General features: G+C 40.1%; 1 protein-coding gene across 32 annotated transcripts in view; it reads left to right on the top strand.

The window, feature by feature from the left end:
• The window catches only part of DISP1 (dispatched RND transporter family member 1), a 191,053-nt gene that overhangs the window by 149,178 nt on the left and 26,158 nt on the right, over positions 1-15,717 (top strand). For 31 of the 32 annotated variants that reach the window (XM_062210395.1, XM_062210418.1, XM_062210399.1 and 28 more), the window contains one exon: positions 13,657-13,686. The exons of the other annotated variant lie outside the window; for it this stretch is intronic. In XM_062210395.1, coding sequence (XP_062066379.1) covers positions 13,657-13,686 — 30 coding nt within the window. The remainder of the gene's footprint in view (positions 1-13,656; positions 13,687-15,717) is intronic. 32 annotated transcript variants of the gene reach the window in all.

Consider the following 15,717-nt stretch of genomic DNA (forward strand, 5'->3'; position numbering starts at 1 on the left):
GCATGGCTGGTTCATCAGTCTCCATGTCCAGCTAAAATTAACAGATGGGGAACTCTTCTCCCATCGTCCTACCAAGCATTTTTGAGCACTCTTTTTATTACACCACTTAGCCACTTAAAATGTTTGTCTGCCTAGTTGTTTACTTAAAGAGCCAACATTATTTTTGAAAGCATTTTAAAACACTATTCCTTACCTACTTTGTGTGGGGATCATTTTTATTGACCATTCACATGAAGAATTTCAACAGAATTTTAATTAGAGGAAGCTGGTTCACCAGCTTTTGCTCTGGCAGTATTGAAATACTTCCCAGGAGGCTGAAATATGTGCTGATTTGAATTATCTAAAATTCCACTGGAAAATGCAATAGAATTTCACAGCTGGAAAGGCCCTTCCAAATAATTTAATCCAACTCTTTATTTTATAAATGAGGAAATTGAAGCCAGAGAGGTTAAAACCCAAGATTAGCACCTGGTTCAGAACAAGTCTTGTGACTTCTCAATGTGGTCTTTTTAATTCATTACCTTTAAAATAAGTTCCTAAACGTTGTCACATGGTATTTGGGTATCATCGGCTTATATAACAGGTTTGGAGTTGCAAACAGAATCTGCACTATTGTGACTCAAATACAACTTTAAGTGAATTTAGAGTTTTAGCCTAGTTGCCCCAGAGCCAGAGTTTAACAAGGCCATCACCATAGCCTGAGAGCATGCAGGCCCTGGGCAGTGGAGGACATTTTTTTCTTCAGAAACTTCTCATTTTTTTCTCAGTCTAGTTCTTTTAAGCCTAGCTGATTTTTTTTTTTTTTTTTTTTTTTTTGCCTTTGATTAATCTCAGACTTTGGCCAAGAAGAGCCCCCTTGTCTACCAGTATTGCCTTTATTGAGACTGACTGTGTTGCTTTGACCTTTATGAAACCTTTTGATGGTTGAGTTATGAAAATGTAACATTTAAGTTCAGGAGTGAACATGAGAAAGGTTAGTTAAGGAAGAAAAATCAATTTTGCCATATACTGTTTTTCTGGAAAGCATAACTAAAGAGTTTCTGTAGAAGTTTGAGGGGATAGTCTGTCTTCCCAGCCGGTAAAATGAAGACATCGCAGCAGCTGCAAGGCGTTGGTTACACCGTTGGAATTCATTTTGATACAGTGGATTTTTATTATTCTTAAATCCCCCTTCCAATTTTTTTAAATAACAGGTGTGACTTTTAACCTTCCAAACTCAACTTTTAGAGTATTGAGTAAGTTTGTATAGGCAAAATAATGTAAGAAATGAATTTAAGGAAGATTAATAATACTTTTTGTCATTTTCAGCTTAAATAGTCATTCTCACATTGAGAAAAATGTGGGCATACTAAAAATTGAAATAAGAAATGTTAAAAGAGAATGTAGTTGGAAAAGTTATGAATTATGATTGTATTTATACTTTTTATCTTGTCTAATTGATGAAGGCGTTATCTTGTTAATAAATTTGAGATTGGTTCTTAGAAATAAAATAAATGCATAATTTGAACTTTCAGAAATTCAAATATACATTTTTAAAAAAAGGTTTATTTATTTATTTATTTGAGAGGTAGAGTTACAGACAGTGAGAGGGAGTGACAGAGAGAAAGGTCTTCCATCCATTGGTTCACTCCCCAGTGGCCTCAACGGCCGGCGCTGCGCTGATCCGAAGCCAAGAGCCAGGTGCTTCTTCCTGGTTTCCCATGTGGGTGCAGGGACTCAAGCACTTGGGCCATCTTCTACTTCTTTCCCAGGCCACAGCAGAGAACTGGATTGGAAGAGGGGCAGCCGAGACTAGAACCAGCGCCCATATGGGATATGGGATGCTGGCACCACAAGCGGAGGATTAACTTACTGCACCACAGCACTGGCCCCTCAAATATACCTTTATAGACGTCATTATTAACACATAAACTCTTATCTACATAACTTGTGTAGTTTGTAATAAAAATGCAAAAAAGGTTTTTTTTGATAACTATTCATAAATTTTCTGAGAAATGTTTGTGTCTTTCTTGTAATAAAAATAATGAACTTTGGGGCCAGCGTTGTGGCATAGTAGGCTAAGCCTCTGCCTGTAGAATCCCATATAGGTGCCAGCTCATGTCCTGGCTGATCCTCTTCCAATTCAGCTCTCTGCTGTGGCCTGGGAGAGTAGTAGAAGATGGCCTAAGTGCCTGTGTCCCTGCACCCACATAGAAGACCCAAATGAAGCTCTTGCTCCTGGCTTCAGATCGGCGCAGCACCGGCCGTTGCCATTTGGGGAGTGAACCAGTGGATGGAAGACCTTTCTCTCTGTCTCTCCCTCTACTGTAATTCTGCCTCTCAAATAAATAAATAAAATATTTTTTTAAAATGAAATATGTTTGCTGAGTTTGGTTTTATTCATCATCTGTGCCCTCAACATTCAGATTAATCTTTTGGACAACCTGTTTGTGTTGTCATCCAAATTATTGCTACCTTCAATTCTATTTTTAGATGAACTAAGATTTGATATGAAACCAAAATATGTTAAACAGCCTTAGGAATTTCTAATTGTACTTAAAATATATCATTATATATAAAGATTAAACAGTATTAAATATGGAAATATTGTATGCATATGATATATAAATTTTTATTAATCCAAAATATCACCAGAATTTTCTTCTTGTAATACCTAATACCATATGCAGGGAAACTTCCAAAAGTTTGTGGAAAATGGAATTAAAAGTCAAGTTTATTTGCTACAAGAAATTTTAAAATCCAAGCATATGGGGACTCTTCAAAAGCTCATGAAAAATATATAATATGAAAAAACTATGCAAGAGTTTTTTTGTATCAGACTAAACTTACCTTTTAATTTCATTCTTCATGAATGTTTTAAAGCCCCTCATTTATTTAGGACGATAGATTCCTGTAATTTGGGTTTATAGGATTCTCAGAGGCTTTCTGAATCATTAAAGAGAAATTAAAGTCCTCCCTTTTCTTTCTGTCACCATTCTCTGCACAGGTCACTGCAGTAACTCCCAACTTCTTCTTTTCTTGTGGTGTTTCCTTTTCTAGTTCCTCCTATACATTATCATCACATCAGCCCACCTAAAATAGTGTTTCCATCATGTCAGTTCTTGCTCAAACTGGAGCTGTGCTGATACAAAGCCAGGAGCTAGGAGCTTCTTCCAGGTCTCCCATGTGGGTACAGGGGCCCAAGGACTTGGGCCATCTTCTATTGCTTTCCCAAGCCATAGCAGAGAGCTGGATTGGAAGTGGAGCAGCTGGGACTTGAACCGGCACCCATATGGGATGCCAGCACTGTAGGCAGCAGCTTTACCCGTATGCCACCAGCACCGGCCCCAGTTGCATATTTCTTTTTTTTGTTTTGTTTTGTTTTTGTTTTTGTTTTGACAGGCAGTGTAGACAGTAAGAGAGAAAGGTCTTCCTTTGCCGTTGGTTCACCCTCCAATAGCCGCTGCGGCCAGTGCGCTGCGGCCGGCGCATCTCGCTGATCCGAAGCCAGGAGCCAGGTGCTTATCCTGGTCTCCCATGCAGGTGCAGGGCCCAAGGACTTGGGCCATCCTCCACTGCCTTCCCAGGCCATAGCAGAGAGCGGGCCTGGAAGAGGGGCAACCGGGACAGAATCCGGCGCCCCGACTGGGACTAGAACCCGGTGTGCCGGCGCTGCAAGGCGGAGGATTAGCCTAGTGAGCTGCGGCGCCGGCCCCCAGTTGCATATTTCTAATACCCACATTGGTCTCCTGCTTCTCCCAAAACACTCCTAATTCAATAAGATGCCCTCTTTATTCTTTCATTATAATTCCTTCTTAATTTTGCTAATGCTGCCATGTGAAGATATCTAGCATAGTCAGTGTTGTGCACAATGTTTGTTTCTTGTTCCTCCTGCATCCAATTTATCTAAAACTTACCATCTTTCAAGACCTTGTTCAAATTCTACTTAAAAGAAAAAAAAAAGTTTTATTTACTGTCTTTTATTTGAAGGGAAGGAGGACAGAGAGAGAAAGAGACAGAGACAGAGATCGTCCATCCACTGGTTCACTCCCCAAATGCCTACAACAGCCAGGTTGAAGCTGCGAGCCTGGGACTCAAGACTCCCACATAGGTGGCAGGGACCCAAGTACATGAGCCATCATTTACTGCCTCTCAATGTGCACATTAGCAAGAAGCTGCAGGAACAGAACCAGGACTTGAACTCAGGCCCTCAGATACAGGACACAGGTGTAGCAGTACCTGCCAGCCAAATGCCTGTCTGCAGTCAGGTTTCAGGGCTACTTTGGGGAGTGCTGTGGGCCACTCTTATCTCCCTATTCACTGTTCACCTAATCTTTACACTATACCTTTAAATTTTAATTACTTTCTTATATTGTTCTCTAATTGTTTCTTGTCTGGAGCTCACATTTTCCTGGCACGGGGTCTGTGGTGGTGGTTCAAACTCTGACTGAGTAGGCTGAATTCCAAGGCATACTGAGCCAGATCCCTGGGGAGGAGACTGATGTGTTGTGGGTTTGCTGAGCTCCCCAGGTGATTCCAGCGAGTAAATTACTTGGTCCCAGACTATGCAGTGACTATTTTAATTGAGCAGAATTAACTATACATTTTATGTTAAGTATATTCTCTTTTTAGAATGATCTGTGTGTGTGCTGCTGCTTTTATCTAGATTTTAGTTACCTAGAAGCCTCACTCTCCCCAAATTATCAGTGAGAGGAATTTTAAAATAAAACATTTCAGTCACATGTATATAAATGAACATATGTATAGATATATAGATATATATATACCCTTTTTAAAAATTCCTTTTTAAAAAGCAGGTACCTTTTTAAAAATTATAACTGTCACTTTTCTAAAAATTATACAACTAATTTATGAACATATTCTCATTAAGAATTCCAAAATCAGAGTAAAATTCACTGTTGATTCTTTTTCGAGTCCTCTTCCCTTCTGCTGTTGATTTGCCACTCTCTTCTGAATTTTTAAGATATATTTATGTATTTTATTTATATATTTATATATTTAGTTTTATTTTTCCAATGTGATATGAATTTTTTTAAGATTTATTTATTATTTGAAAGAGTTAGAGAGAGAGAGGGAAAGACAGAGAGAGAGAAAAATCTTCAGTCTGCTAGTTCAGTCCCCAAATAGCCTCAACAGCAAGGTGGAAGCTAGGAGCCAGGACCTTCATCCAGGTCTCCCACATAGGTACAGGGGTCCAAGCACTTGGACCATCCTTTGCTGCTTTCCCAGGCACATTAACAGGGCTCTGGATTGAAGTAGAGCAGCCTGAATTTGAACCGGTGTGCATATAGGATGCTGGCACTGCAAACAGCATCTTAATCCACTGTGCCACAGCACTAGCACTGATATGAATTTTTTTGAAACTTTTCACTTTGTCTCGAAATTCTTTCTATATCAGCAATGTGTATGTATATGTATGCATGTATATTCATTCCATGCAATGTCCCAAATGTGGATGGGTCACCATTTATTTAAGCATCCATCTATTAATAGGCAGACATTTAGTTTGCTCTTGCTTCTTTGCCTTACTGTAGATCACACCTCAGTAAACATTCTTGCATATACCCTTTTGTGCACATGGACCATGAGCTCTTAAACAAAAGACTCTCACTCTGCTCTTCTTTCCATTCTCTGTTCACAAACAGTACTTCATAGCCTCCATCAGTGTGCAGCTTCTCTTTTATAGAATGTGGCCAAAAAAAAGCACAGGATCAATTCAGGAAACTTGGATTCCAGACTAGGCCCTATTATTGATTTGCTCTCTGAGCTTGGGTCTTTTTCTCCTTTGTTTCATGCTAATTGGGGTGACTTTTAGGGCTCCTTCCAGTTCTAACAATATCTTATCCTAATTAGGCTATGGGCATAATGCCATCAATTGTTGTTATATACTCAGCTGGGAGAATTGTCTGAATTTTGTAAAGCAAATCATAAAGTTTCACAGTGATTATAAATAAAGGATCATTGCATTTTACTCCACATGAGTCTTCTGCATTAACTGATGTTTGAATACAATTTCCAGATGAAAAAGTAGTAATAGTAGTAATATATTCTTTTCTTATGGAAAGTGTTCAACAGTTTACAGAAAATTATTACCAGGAGGCTGGCACTGTAGCATAGCCTCCACCTGTGATGCTGGCATCCCATATGGGTGCTGGTTCAAGACCTGCCTGCTCCACTTCCCATCCAACTCCCTGCTGATGCACCTGGGAAAGCAGCAGTAGATGGCCCTAGTGCTTTGGCCACTGCACCTATGTGGGAGACTCAGAAGCAGCTCTGGGCTTCTAGCTTCAGCCTGGCCCAGCCCCAGCCATTGCAGCCATTTGGGGAGTGAACTAACAGATTGGAAGACCTCTCTCCCCCACCCACTCTGTCTTTCAAATAAATAACATATAATCTTTAAAAAAAAAAAGTTATCACCTATACCAACTCATTTTAAAATATTCCCACAAATTCTGAGTAATGAAAAAACTTGCCCAAGATCATTCAACTGATGAATTTCATAGCCCAGACTCTACTTCATGTCTGTTTTGTTTCTAAGTTCACTATTCTCCTTAAAGACAGTTTCCTCATCTCAAAGTACTCATTTAATATGTGCTAGATTTTTTTTTAACATTCATAAAGTGCTTAGTAGTTATTAAATGCTCTGTAAATGTTAGGTCTCTACTCTCAACCTTTTCCTCCCACCTCCTAATTATTTTGTTTAATAATTAGTTTTGTATAGTACGCTGTTCAGGTACTTCTAGCCGTCAAGATGACCAGTGCCTTTGAGTTGACATCTCTTAAGCATTCCGGAAATGCATTACGCAAGTAGTTGTGGTTACTGTTATCCTTCAAATCACTTGACACCGACCATAAACATTTAGCTCTGGTGCATGAAAAGTGGGTTAGAGGCCAAGCTTAGCTTGTCTCAGGGTATCTGTTTCATCTTCACGATAGAACCCAAGTGTGCCAGTGATGATTCATGGAAATACTTAATGATGAAGAATGACTTTGTTTTTGTTGGAAATCTTTTAAAGAATGTTCATCAAAGTGTGGATTCTTTATTTTCAGATACTTTCTTCCTAACATACCGGCAATGAACTGAAGTTATTACTTGCAGGGTATCCTCTTACAAAAAGATAATATGGCACAATCCCGTGTGACTGTTGAGGCTAAAACATGCTCCTTTAAGCACTTTCTTACTTAAATTTGGTTACTTTTTTTTTTTTTTTTTTTTTTGACAGGCAGAGTGGATAGTGAGAGAGAGAGAGACAGAGAGAAAGGTCTTCCTTTTTGCCATTGGTTCACCCTCCAATGGCCGCTGCGGCCGGCGCATCACGCTGATCCGAAGCTTGGAGCCAGGTGCTTCTCCTGGTCTCCCATGCGGGTGCAGGGGCCCAAGGACCTGGGCCATCCTCCACTGCCTTCCCAGGCCATAGCAGAGAGCTGGCCTGGAAGAGGGGCAACTGGGATAGAATCTGGCGCCCCAACCGGGACTAGAACCCGGTGTGCCGGCGCCGCAAGGCGGAGGATTAGCCTGTTGAGCCACGGCACCGGCCATGGTTACTTTCATGAAGCCGAAAGTATATTTTCTTCATAGCACTTGAATTATTCAGAAAAATACAAAATGATTTTTCAGTTTTTATTTTCCCACATGCTAGGAAGAGCTAGTTGGAATTTTTGGAGCTAACAGTGTCCCTATGTCAGTTGTGAAATTAATTCTGCAGCTTTATCAAGAATAAAATTCTGTAGTCTGATGAAAGTTTTCACATCTTAATATTCTCATTTTCTTCACCCTATACTCTCTCTCTCCTCTTCCAAAAATTATTAAAAGAGAGAGTAAAATTAAGGAAAACAAAGAAACGCAGACCATTGGGACATTTTCCACATCCTTTTCTGTTTCTTATTAGCTTTTCCACTCCCTTCTTTTTTTCAATTGCCATTTAAAAAAATTTTTTTTGCCTCTTTATCTACCCCAAACCCTATTATCTTGATTAGTCCACTCTGTACTTCCCTCTTTCCCTCCCTCCTCTAAGAATTTTACAGTCTCATTAGCTGTTCTGTTGACCAATATGTGCACACATACCACAGTTCACTGGTCATCAGAGTCCTGGAGCCAAGGTTCTCAACTGCTGCTACCATTCTCAAGTGTGAAGTGCCAGGGACAGTTTATTACTAATTATAAGTACTTAAATTTGTAAGCGCTTTATTTTTTTAAAGCAAATTTAAGCTTAGCCCTAGAACAATGTCACTGTCACCCACTTGCGTACAGAAATACTTTCTTGAGTGGGAGAGGAAGAGTGACACTGCAGTTAGTCAACTCTTGGAAACTGTACCACCCAACCTTATCTACAAAGGCCGTGGGAGTGTGTTGTGGAATATACAAATGCCATCTTTCCTTGTGCTTTTTCTTAGAAAAAAAGGCTAAAACCTAAGCAAGGAACAGGCAAATGTTCCCACTTAAGTTTACTGTTGCTTTCTTGAGTTGGTTTGTTTGGCTGGCTAGCATGCGTTTTGACCAATGGTAAAAAATGAATGAACCCTGGAAAAAAAAAAGTTTCTCTCCCTAATAGAGTTAGGTTTGTTTGCTTTTGCTTATTGTTTGTCAATATAAACTTCCAAAGTTAGGGTGAAAACTATTCTGCAGGTTTTATTAGATATTAAAAGAAACAAATTGGAAAGATTTTACAATAGAGGAAGACTACTTCATAATTTTTCGGAAGACTACTTTTGATTCATGAAAGTTGTGGCGTATTCCCTTGACTGCCTCTTTTCTCAGTTATTTTCTGGTAAGAGATTGCCAAGGCAGAATTAAAGAAGGTAACACTATAAATCAAACAGATGTCATGTTTTACCTATAGTGTGGTTGGGGTGTTTCCCACATCTGTTTGTCATGTCCATTAGTACAGAAACTTCAAAGGAATCTAGTGTTTCCCCAGGAGGTATCTTTGTGGTAGCCTCAATTTTTCTTTTTCAACTGATGTTGACAATCCCTACTTATTGTCTCAAATTTAACATAAAATGAGGTCTTTACTTAGGCAGAAGGAATGTGATGAATCTCTAGTTGTTTCTAGGGAGTAAGCTAGTCAAGGACCATGAATTTCTCAGTTAAAAAAAGTTAGTAGGAGTGAGTAGGAGGAAAAAGAATGTTTATATTTTGTGCAACCCCAAGTGTACATAATACAATATCATTTCTTTGCAAATATTGAATATAACACATCCTAGAATTGTGACTCAAGGCTACTTTAGGTCTAAAGATAGCAGAATCTATTAACTATGTATGGCAATTCAAGAGAATATATAACTGGAAAATTGGGAGCAAAAAGTTATGGTTTTTTATAAAAGTAATTTGCTTATTTATTCAATGCCTCACTCTGTGTGTATGTGTAAAAATAAGTTTTCTCATAGCTCATTAGTAGTTTCATCATTAGTGTTCAGACAGCATATTTAAAAATCAATGTATGGTTGTAGTGATAGTTACACAATTCTGAGAGTACTAAAAAACATTGACATATACTTTAAATGGATGAATTGTATGGTGTGTAGATCGAATTTCAATAAAACATTTAAAAATCAGTATATATTTGAAAAAATAAGGTTTGGCAGTAGGGAATTGGTAGAATTACCCAAAAAACAAGCTATTGTTCAAGGCTTCTTCAGGAGTGAATCTTTCTGTTGAAAGATCAGTTTGTGTAAAGTATGCGTGTAAGTTCTTCACTAACTCCATCCCTTGCACACACTCCTGGCCCAGGCAGGCCAAGCTCTCCAGGTTGAAAGGCTGCTGTCGCCTACATCCACAGCCTTCTGCTCCCAGCATTTGACATGTGTGCTTCCAAACCTATCTGTGCCAATTTGGCTTGTTTTTGTAATTATGTCATCTAATTAAAATTTTAAATAAATGATCCATTCATATTTAGATGCTAAAAGAAAGTTGTCTTATGAAAAGAAAATTATAGCCTTCAGCAAAACTAGATTAAGATTAATTACTATGGAAAAATTCACTATTAAGTTAGAGATGGGAGAAATGATTGTAGAACACTGGGGAGGGAGTCATCAACGTTTAGGTCTTTGTTGTAGTCACTGTACCAGAACATTCACAAGTCTCCTAAGTGCTTCAAAACTGGAAATACAGACAATGCAGCATGGGTATGGTTTTTATAAGCAAAGACCAGCAGCCAAGAAGGCATTTATGTTTAAGTTATAATTAGGTATTTAAGGAGTGTATAACACTTTTTAAGAATTTTTCACTTTCATTGATCTCTTTAACCATTACACTAACAGTTCCTGAGCACTGAATCCCCCTACTATAGGATTTAGAGACACAAACAAAACTTTACAAAGTTTGGTAAAATGGTAAAAGAGTTTAGGATTGACAGATGGTGATGAGCTGAAATTACACTGTTGGGGGTGGGATGTGGAAGAGAAATAGAAAATAAAACTAAATCTACCTATGTTGACGTTTATGTCCCTAGCTTTTTAAATTTTTTTATCATTGCCTACTGATTTAAAAGCTGTTGACGCCAAGGAAAATAATAAAAGACTCCCATTTATTAGTGTAACAAATACCAAGCTGATCTTTTGATATTCCTAATATTCAGACAAGCAGCAAGTTTTCTTACGTTGTTCTCCCTGGAAACCCACACTTTAAGTTCTGTATCTTCCAAGATAAAGGATACTTCTTCTCCTGTATAAGTGACTAATACTTTGTGATTGTCCCTGTTAGGTTTTACCCCTTGGTTTCACAGAGAAACACAGAGGACAGAGAGCACAAATTAGGCACCAGGGGGCTTGAGTTCTGTGACTCAGACCTTGAGTGACCAAAGATAAACCGAGTCCTGTCTCTAAGAATCAGGCTGGCATGGAACTAGAATGTAGTCTCCAGATCTTTCCCATGCTTGCTGTATCTGAGATTGTTCCATCTCCTTGATTTTAATATTTTTAATGGCTTGGAGTCCATCATGACGGCATGTAAAGAAAGCATGAAATTTAGAACATATGCATCTTTCATATAAACCAGCCAATACTAAGTGCATTCTAGAATGTTAAGTTCCAGAAAGTTTGGGAACTAGCTAGTCTTATTCATGGCTATATTAAGAATTAGAAAAAATGTTTTTAAATGAATACATGTATCTTAGTGAGAAATGTAAATGGCAAGAGAAAACAATGAAGATAACCTTAGATCTTGAAGAAATTCCAAGATAAGAATTCCAAATTTTGGAAGAGTAATGGTTTGCAACATGAAGAGTACAGGGGGGAAAATTACATTCTACTCTGTTTTCTCTTAGTACAGCCTGACAGAGTTCAGGTTAAGAGTGGGAACATAGTTAGGGCATTCATTTATTCAATCAGCAAATATTCACATATCCTTTTGAAAAAAGATGTATTTATTTATTTGAAAAGCAGTTACAGAGGGCCAGCACCATGGCTCAATAGGCTAATCCTCCACCTTGCAGCGCCGGCACACTGGGTTCTAGTCCCGGTCGGGGCGCCGGATTCTGTCTCGGTTGCTCCTCTTCCAGGCCAGCTTTCTGCTGTGGCCAGGGAGTGCAGTGGAGGATGGCCTAAGTGTTTGGGCCCTGCACCCGCATGGGAGACCAGGAGAAGCACCTGGCTCCTGCCTTCAGATTAGCACGGTGCGCCGGCCGCAGTGAACCGGCCGTGGCGGCCATTGGAGGGTGAACCAACGGCAAAGGAAGACCTTTCTCTCTGTCTCTCTCTCTCTCTCACTGTCCACTCTGCCTGTCCAAAAAAAAAAAAAAAAAAAAAAGTTACAGAGAGGGAGGGACAGAGAGAGGGATTCTTCCATCACTTCCCAAAGTTCACTTCCCAAATTGCCACAACCAGGGCTGGGCCAGGCCAAAGCCAGGAGCTTCTTCCAGGTCTCCCACATGGATGCAGGGGCCCAAGCACTTGGGCATCCTCCACTGCTTTCTCAAGCCATTAACAGGGAGCTGGATCAGAAGTGGGCAGCCAGGACACAAACCAGTGCCAAGATGGGATGCCTGCCCTGTGGTCAGTAGCCTAACCTGCTATGCCACAGCACCAGCCCCTCACATATCTTTTATATATTAGTCTGGTGGTTGTAAGACATTGTGGCCTCAATCCCTTTACACTTTCAAAAACTGTTGAGAGCCTCTAAAGAGCTTTTATGTTTATGTGGGTTGGAGCTAATATGTACCATATTGAAATTGAAACTCAGAAATTTAAAATAATGTATTTAACATACTCAAGACTAGCAATAAGCCCATTACATATTAACATAAATAAAATTTTTGATGGAAAAATTATATCTTCCAAGACAAAGTTTAGTGAGATGTGTATTATTTTGCATTTTTGCATATCTGTTTGATGTGTGGCTTACTAGAAGATAGCAGAATTCTTATATTTGCTTCTGCAGTCAACCTATTGCAATATGCCATTTGGAAGTATTTGAAGAAACTCTGGTGTTTGATAGATCCGTAGCTGGAAAGAGAAGGGCCTCAGGAGTTCCTAGCAGTCTTCAGACCACATCATGAGAACCACTGTACTTGGAAAGAATGAAACACGAGTAGTGGATTTTGTTCGTTCATCAAGTATTTATTAAGTTCTTACCATGTGCCAAGTAAACTGGGAAAAGAACTAATCTGGTAGGAATAAGAAGTTTGGAAGTTGAGACTGAATTTGGAGTTTCTTATCTGGGGTAGGGGTGAGGTATGAAGCATGAGAGGGACTGAGAACATAGAGCGTGGGCAAGAGCTGATTGGAAATACAAGCTCAGACTTATTAAAATGCATTATGAGGGCCAGCACTATGGCGAAGTGGGTAAAGCCACCACCTGCAGTGCCAGCATCCCATATGGGTGCTGGTTCCAGTCCCAGCTGCTGCACTTCCGATCTAGCTCTCTACTATGCCATGGAAAAGCAGATGGCCCAAGTCCTTGGGCCCCTGCACCTGTATGGGAGACCAGAAGAAACTCCTGGCTTCTGGCTTCGGACAGGCTCAGTTACAGCTGTTGTGGCCATTTGGGGAGCGAAACAGTGGATTCTCTCTCTTTCCTTTTCTCTCTCTCTCTAACTCAGAGTTATAGAGAGGCAGAGGCAGAGAGAGAAACGTCTTCCATCTGCTGGTTTACTCCCCCGATGGCCACAGTGGAGCAGCCAAGACTCTAACCAGCACTGCAGGCAGTGGCTTCACCCCATTACACCATAGTGCTGGCTCCAATAAATCTTTTTTAAAATGCATTATGAAATTAGACATGAAGAACTTGGAATATGGAGAAACAGCCAATATCTTGAAGAGGGAATAGAATATTTCTAGTATGAGAAGCTATCAATCAAAAAAATATTAGGAGATCAAATAAGGAAGCAGCTTGGGGGGTGGGTTCCTGCTGGGGCGGGGTGGGGGGGCAGTGAGTCTGGTAGCTGCAGGTCTTGGTGCGGTGTACACCAAGGCTGTGTTCTGACAGGAGAGTGTGGTGTGGAGTGAGAAGTGCTGCCTCCTGATTCCAGTACTGAGTACTCACCCACTAGTGCACGGTGGCCACCATGCAGCGCTCAGTCCACATGTTTAACATCTCTCAAATCGTTCTCCTGTTAAAGCTTTCCAAGGAGAGGTAACAAGTAAAACAGTCGAGACAACCGTGAAGCCTTTGTGTTAGGATGCTTCCTTTCTGATGGTTTGATCTTTGCTTTTTTCCAGGCCATCCAGACCTTTCAAGTTGCCAAAAAGGTAAAGTAGTCAGTGTGCTCTTACAGACGTGAGCTTGCCGCATGCTTTCCCCTGCTCGCCCTGCTCCACACTTTGCCGTGCTGTCTGCCTTTCTCCTTCGCAGTTTTTGAAGGAAAAATAAATGTCTTGTGAGTTGGCTGCTTGAAGAATCCCATATCTCTAAAAGTGATTTCAATCCCAGGGCAAATTTATAGGTCTTAAATTCTGTGTCTTTTGAGTCATTTATACTTATCTAATTACTTTGTGTTCTTTCCTGTAAGGGATTGGCTTTTCAGTTTCTTACTTGCTGAGGAAAGAGAGACAGACAGACAGACAGACACACACACACACACACACACACACTACCATCACTTGAATTCATGGCAGTTTATCTAAGATAGGTTGTCTAAAAATTTGTGTTACCATATTAAGATGGAGGTATTTTCGTGTGAAAAAATTTTTTAGTTTTATTTAAGGTATACAAATTTCATGTATTTCATATATATATACAGATTTAGGGAAATAGTGATACCTCCCACCCTGCCCTCCCTCCCACCCTTCTTTCTCCTCCCTTTCCTACTTTCACTCTTAATTTTTACAAAGATCTATTTTCAGTTTACTTTATGCTCGTAAGATTAACCCTACGTTAACTAAGGAGTTCAACAAATAGTATGAAGAAAAAAACACTGTTCCTCAGCAGTAAGGACAAGGGTTGTAAACAATCATCAAATCTCAGAATGTCAATTTCACTCCAATACATTACATTTTGGGTACTCTATTAGTTACCACAGACCAAGTGAGGATGTGGGGAACAAGGTACCCTAATCCACTGTTGGTGGGAATGTAAACTGGTGCAGCTGTTGTGGAAGTCAGTATGGAGATACCTCAGAAATCTGAAAATAGATCTACCATAGGACCCAGCCATCCCATCCCTGGAAGTTTATCCAAACAAAATGAAATCAGCAAGTGAAAGAGTTATCTGTACCCTCATGTTCATTGGAGCTCAGTTCACAATAGCTAAGATATGGAATCAACCCAGATGGGATCAACCTAGATGTCCATAACTGATGGCTGGATAAAGAAATCATGGTATATATACACTGTAGAATACTACTCAGCAGTTAAAAAAAATGAAATCCTGTCTTTTGTAACAAAATGAATGCAACTGGAAGCCATTATATTTTATGATGTATCTTTTTGGCCAGCGCCGCGGCTCAATAGGCTAATCCTCCACCTGCGGTGCCGGCACACCGGGTTCTAGTCCCAGTCGGGGCGCCAGATTCTGTCCTGGTTGCTCCTCTTCCAGTCCAGCTCTCTGCTGTGGCCTGGGGGTGCAGTGGAGAATGGCCCAAATGCTTGGGCCCTGCACCCGCAGGGGAGACCAGGAGAAGCACCTGGCTCCTGGCTTCGGATCAGCGCGGTATGCCTGCCGCAGTGCACCGGCCATAGCAGCCATTGGGGGGTGAACCAATGGAAAAGGAAGACCTTTCTCTCTGTCTCTCTCTCTCTCTCTCTCTCACTGTCCACTCTGCCTGTCCAAAAAAAAAAAAAAAAAATCTTTTCAGTAAAGAAAAATTTTAAATAGCTGTGAGTTTCTGGAAATCAGGCATTATCTAATTAGATGTCCTTATACTTAAGAAACTTAAGCATTGTGGCTCAGCGTGGTAAGTCACTGCCTGTGATGCTGGCATACCATATGAGCACTGGTTCAAATCCCAGTTGCTCCACTTCTGATCCAATTTCCTGCTAATGCACCTGGGAAAGCAGCAGAAGATGATCTAAGTGCTTGAGAACCTTCCACCCTTATGGGAGACCCAGATGGACTTCTAGGCTTTTGGCTTAGGCCCAAAGTCCCAGCCATTGAGGCCATTTGGAAAGTGAATTAGCGGATACAATGTCTCTCTCTGGCTCTCCCTCTTTCTCTGTAATTCTACCTGTCAAATAAATAAAATAAATCTTTAAAATAGTAATAATAAATAAACTGTAAGTGACCTTTGAAATCCAATTGCTCAGATATTGATAACTCTGAAGCCTACCTCAAGGGAGTTATTT

This window comes from Lepus europaeus, chromosome 14 (assembly GCF_033115175.1).
Source record: "Lepus europaeus isolate LE1 chromosome 14, mLepTim1.pri, whole genome shotgun sequence".
Lineage (NCBI taxonomy): Eukaryota > Metazoa > Chordata > Mammalia > Lagomorpha > Leporidae > Lepus > Lepus europaeus.